This window comes from Varroa destructor, unplaced genomic scaffold (genome assembly GCF_002443255.2).
Source record: "Varroa destructor unplaced genomic scaffold, Vdes_3.0 BEIS01000001.1, whole genome shotgun sequence".
NCBI classification, from domain to species: domain Eukaryota; kingdom Metazoa; phylum Arthropoda; class Arachnida; order Mesostigmata; family Varroidae; genus Varroa; species Varroa destructor.
The window spans coordinates 39545591-39551590 of record NW_019211454.1 but is presented as its reverse complement, the minus strand read 5'-3'; the positions used below and the strand labels follow the sequence as shown (position 1 = coordinate 39551590).

At 42.5% G+C, this 6000-nt stretch overlaps 1 protein-coding gene across 2 annotated transcripts in view; it reads left to right on the top strand.

The window, feature by feature from the left end:
* Positions 1 to 6000, top strand: part of rdgC (retinal degeneration C) — a 152109-nt gene continuing 146109 nt past the window's right edge. For both annotated transcript variants that reach the window (XM_086991694.1, XM_022795408.2), the window contains exon 1: positions 1 to 2092. Coding sequence is in view for 1 of the 2 variants with exons in the window: in XM_022795408.2 (XP_022651143.1) it covers positions 2005 to 2092 (88 nt within the window). In the remaining variant the exon portion in view is untranslated. The remainder of the gene's footprint in view (positions 2093 to 6000) is intronic.

Sequence of the window (6000 nt, the reverse complement as noted above, 5' to 3'; positions counted from 1 at the left end):
GCAAGTAAGCGAACGAACAAGCAACTAAGCGCGGCGTTGCGCGGCTTCCACCTAACAGCGACGCTGGCGGTGGCGGCAAAGACGGAACGGCGCGTCAAATGCCGTCGACGTCATGCGACTGCTGCACCTGCGGCAGCAGCTGAGTAGCGCGACTAAAACATCTATGTGCAGCAAGTTGACTAGTAGTTATTTTCGCGCATGTGAAGAAGATTGGCGGCAGCGACGAGAACAAACGCAAGAGACCAGCGACAGTGACTCAAACGACGGTTGCCGCTATCAGCGATACGGATAGCGACGGCATGGGCACGGGTACAATTACTATCGATTGCCTAGGTCAAGTACAAAATAATTGACAGCATTATATGGCTAGAACTTCAATCATTACTTCTACAGCATTGATAAATGCTAATATTGAATTAATACGAGCTAGCCGCGCTGATATTGCCAGCTGTACGTTGGTATCAGTACAGCCGCCATGATTGTGACTGGATTCGACCGCTACTGCGGCTACCGTTGAATAGCGTTGAACTTTGACCGCGAGCTTTTGTCATCTCTCCTGCACCTGCCACAAATGACAACACGGACGAAGTGACTGGCATGGACAAAAGGCAATCGTATATACGTTTGTAAATACAAAGAAGCAGAGTTACAAGTAAACAGAAAACGAAAAGGAAGAAAGACTAGTCAGACAATGGCTGATTGATAGTTAAGTCCTGCCCATCAGTGTTATATTGTACATCTGCGATCATCGTTGTGGCTTTTTTATGGTGATAGTGATGATCGCAATAACCGTTATCGGTCGGCCTAGCAATTTTACCTCAGCCGATAAGAACCCTGATAATTTTGGCGGACGGAGAAATCGATGACATTAACGAAGAAAGTTCGGTGGAAGTGAATGAATCAACAGCAGTGAAGAAGGGGAACGGCAGAAAGTAATCTATAATGGCACCCATAGTACCGATGTCCACGCTACCACAACGCTTCAACATAGAATGAAAAAGTGGAAAGCGAATTTAAATTGCTTAGTGTCTCGCAAGCAAACAAAACAGGATTCGCGGTATGAGCAATGTCGACGATGTCTATCGCCGGTCGCCGTTGTTGCTGACAGGCAATTCAGTCAAGTTAATCTGATCCGAAAAGCACGAAGATAAAGAACAAAAGGAAAAAAATTAGAAGACTCTCTTACAGTCCTATGACTTTCAGCTCGGTATTTTCAAAATCATCGTAAAAACGTAGACAAAAAATAGTTCAATTGCCCCCTTCGGATGCGGCTGTTGGGACACACACAGGCTAACTTTTAACTGGTGTTATTATGGATTACGCTTGTAATTCTGTCGTCTAGAAATACTGTTTGTTCAGCGATGCCAATACTCTTCGCAATCCAGCTATGTTAATTTGCTGTTAGCAACATATTACTCCGTGAAGAGAACGTGGCTTAAGTTCAAGGGCAGTTCTGATTTTTCGGTATGTAGAGTTGACCGTGTGTTAGGGACGTACCGGAATGCGTGAAAGCGCACGTGCAAGTTTAAAGCGTAGACCGAAACACGGGACGTGAGCTAAGGCATACGGTTACGTTTCCCACACGCCGATAAAGCTGTGTGTAATACATCAGAGGGTTGGCAGATCTGCGACTTCTAATTCCAGTACCGTTCTTCCGTTAGTGCCACATTAAAAAGATTCGACTCTGAGGTTGATTGTAGCAGAGAAGAAAACGAATTAAAGTGAAGTGAGTGCCGACTGTAAAACTTTGTTTCCGTATATTATGCGTCAACCTGCCGTCTTGGTTTTCCGATCGCTTCAGCTGAATAGTTCTGAGTTTGTTATTTGTTCACACGTTGATTTTATCATACTTCGAGACATCTTAATGTTATTTCATTGCGGTCGTACTGAAAACGAGGTATCGTGAACGACGAGTCAGGCGACACGCTGACTAGCTGAAACAAGAGACAGAGTCAGGGTTTCTGGCCGGTGTTCAGTGTTCGAACGCTGCGCCCAGCTACTACAATGGGTTGTACGGGAACGAAACATTTCTTCATGAAGAAGGAGTGCAAGGCCCTGCAGAAGAAGGAGGTTATGGGCAGTGCAGAAAGAGGTAAGAACGAGTTGCAGTCATTGTTCGAGTATGTCAGAAACAAACGGAAAAGAAGAAATTCACTATGATGGTCATTTAGGTGTTTCGATACTTTCTCCTGTGGCCATCATTATTCTGTAAGCACTCGATTTTAACCCGTAAAGCACGACAATTTGCAGTTAATCGATTATACACCGTCGATTGGGTAGTACGTGCTTGAAACAATGAGAGAAACAGCACCTCACAGGAAGCCTACCGAATTTTGGACTACAGTATTTAGAATGGTATAAAATAACTGATCCGAGTAAACGATTTGGATCGAACGTACACCACGCAAATAGGGAGTGTACCATTGTTACAGTGTAATCGCTGCATGTTTGATTGCAAACAGCCATGTTTTTCAACTGGGCCATCCGAATTCAGATTGTATGGCTGTATGCAATCAGACAACCGATCTATTACCTCTCATCGATGATCTGTCATCTGTCGCCATTAACGACCATCACCCACCTGCTCCTTCGTTTGCTCATTCCTTTGTGCAAACGACCCATTTTTCCTGTATTGTACACTTGCGTTGTCCGGCTCCTGTTCTTCTTTTTCCGGCCCATACGCAAAAACCTCCGAAACAATAGACAAAAGAAAGTGGACATATAGGGCTTTTCGTACCTCAACAACTTATGACTTTTTATAGCGGCTGTTTACTTATTGTTAGGCGTCCTTCCCTCCCCCATTGATCCACTTCACAAGAGTTGAGCTTCTGGTCGCACGTGACAGCGTTGGCCAACTGTTCTGGCTATAGATTTTGGGCTGGTTTTACAAGGACCAAACCCAACCACGGCCGGAGTGCCAAGTCTAAATTTCCAGTGACATAACGTTGACTTAAGGAATTGCAAAATACGCTCTTTGTTATGGTACGATGTCACCGGAATCCAGCTTAAATCTAGTGACGCATCTTCTCGGATGCGATTATAGCTATAAGATCCTGTGGGGTGGTTTCCATCATCGCTTTTGCTGCATTGTCCAGATGTTCATGGCGCGCTCATTGTGGCTGCCGTTGTTGACAGCGTACGCCGTTAATAAAAAGAAAAATATGTTCCGTCGAAAGGGCGGCGTTTTTGTAGCTTGCGAGAAGAAACGGTTGCCGGATCGTCAAAATATTGGGTGACTGGGTTGTCCGGACTGGCGAAAACGCTTGCCCACTAGCCTAAGGCAGAACAGGAAAAGGGGAAGCTGATGAAGAGAACGCTGCTGCTGTTGATAACAGCCGACTGGTGACTGCTGTTGTAATGTCAACAATTGGCTATCAATGCTGTTACAACAGTCATATGTTATAGCATGCTTTTGAAGCTGTTGTCTAAGGGCCAGCAATCAAAGGCAGCTACACAGGATGGGTCTATACGTTGCGCCATTTCCAGGTAACTGCAACTCCCAGAATGCAGGTAACTGCAGCGAGCTGAATCTCTGATGGGAATCCGTAACTTCTATGGCTAGTCTCTTCCTTTTTCCATCTCATAATGTTAACACGTTACGAACATGGCAGAAAGGCTCCCGAAGCGATAAAGCTTCTTGCGGTGGACTGTAAGGTGAGGGGCTTCGTCATTGTTTTTTACAAATGCTGAACTGGCGCTTGTACAGGTTTATGCAGGCGATCTTATCTAGTGGCGATATTGGCAATATAAACGAAAGAAAAAGGAAAGTTTCAGCACTTCGACAAAAAATAAGAAACTGCATTTTTCACGTATATTTACGTTACAGTTACCTTTACAGTTCTAGCCGTTCAGCTATCTAGTTTGCGTTGTTCGAAATACTGTGACATCTTAAGCTATTACAGGGCAGATGCCTCGTTTACAGGTTGCAGTTTCCTAATTTAATAAAAAATGTTTACTATTATTATGAAAGGATTATAATTTTATTATTCACACATAAATCGTGTTACATTTTCATGTAGCTAGCTTATTTTCTGATTCGGTAGATACATTAGCAAACAATACGAGCACTAGTTATCTGAAGGTAGAAAATCATAATAGCAAAAATATTAACCTCACCTTCACTGACCTGTCGTCATGGCAATTGTTGAAGTATCGTATGCTTTTGGCAGTGCATACACTTTACTTCTTAGATCTGTTTTGGCATTTTATGTCTCATTTACTTATTTCACCCACGTTAACTCAATATTTCCTTTGACGGAAGAGTAAAAATTTGAATACGTTGAACATACGAGACCACAGGGAAGCAACCATTACCCCGTTGACGAGGGCCACTCCACTCAAACATAATGGCTCCCAAGAACATCAGCGGCCCTTTGAGCTGGAGACGTACAGAGCATTTATATGGGGTAGTCAGGATATAGGTCGGTATTCGTGACCCTTGACATTTTTTTATTGGATCGCTCACTGGGTCCGGCGGAGACATCGGCCTCCGTGCACTTATACCTATCTAACATGCTTACTTAATATCGCTAATGTAAAGATGCAAATATAAAAAAGGCATTTCGGAAAAGGTGATCAACAGCGGTACTAATACTATAAGTTCTGCAATGCCTTAATGAGCGCTGGCGAAAAAATTAAATGGAGTGATGGTCATTTGTGTAAAGGATCGATAGCATTTGATAAGTCGAGGAAGTTCTTCTAGTGGTCTCGTCGAAACCTGTCCTATTGATAGGAATAGCAGGAGACGAGTTTAGGACACTTGTCGAGCGTACGGATAACGAGACTGCTTCAAAATTCTAATCTGCAATAATGAAAGATAATCATCTACCCGATTACTATATGGTTAATGATGTCCTCACGATATCTACTAACGTTATGATAACGATATGATTAACGCAACCCTTACAACATATGCGCAACGCTACAACAAATCGTATCTAATTGAATTTTGTTAGGCCATCGACCAAACACGACCAAGACCACGTTCAACTGAATGGCATTGGCAGAATACCAATTCAAAACAAATTTCCTGGCAATCGTAAGCTACCACAATCGGATTAAAAGCAATGAATATGGATTATATACACTATAAGAACGGCTGAAATCAATGGGTTCCTTGTATTGTCAGGCAATTGTGGTAGGACAAACGCAATGCGAATTGGTAAGGCACCAACAACCAAGCCAGTGTCGTTTCTTATCGAGTTTCGATACAAGCAAAGGCCAAACAGCCTTGATTCGGCACAAAAAATTGCCTACGTGTCACGATGGACTACCGAACGTTTAGCGGATAATCTTTAATAGATAATACAGCACTGGAGAAAAATCACAATAATTCCACTGCGGTGGAATACGTCAGTTGGTCACACATGTCTAGTGCATAAATTCTCCTGTTGGGTTTTCTTACCCGCCTAGGACAAACTTTTTCAGTTTCATATACAGTAAATTTATGCCTTGGGTTAGCTGAATTGATAGCTCCGACTATGTACAATGCCACCCATCTTATTATGATTTTTTAAGACGGTTTTGATTACTGTCATATACACAGCATAAGATTGTTAAAGAAGTACTGGCCTATCTTTACTTATTGATTTTCTTTTGTAAGTTTTGATTCGCTAGAATCCAATTGTTCCACAGTGCTATTTTCTCCAAGACCATTGTCATTGTTTCGTTCGAACCAAGAAATTTTATCCCGTACTTGGACTCTAAAAATAAATATATCGGACGGTAGGAGACAGCAACTACAGACACTTTTTTTCCTTTTTAGCTGAGAGCGGTAAGTTGTGGGGCATTTTAAGCTGCGAATCAGCCAATAAAACAATTTGTTTATAACTGAAATTGAAATTTAACTATGGAATATCGACCTAAAGAACGGATTCTGTTTGACTTTCGGGTTCGATAAAAATAGCCCCGAACCACTTTTGAAGGAGGATAACTGTTAGATGAGCCTATATCTCTTTCGCATATAGGATCCTCACAGTACCTGGAACAAATTTTCCAGGC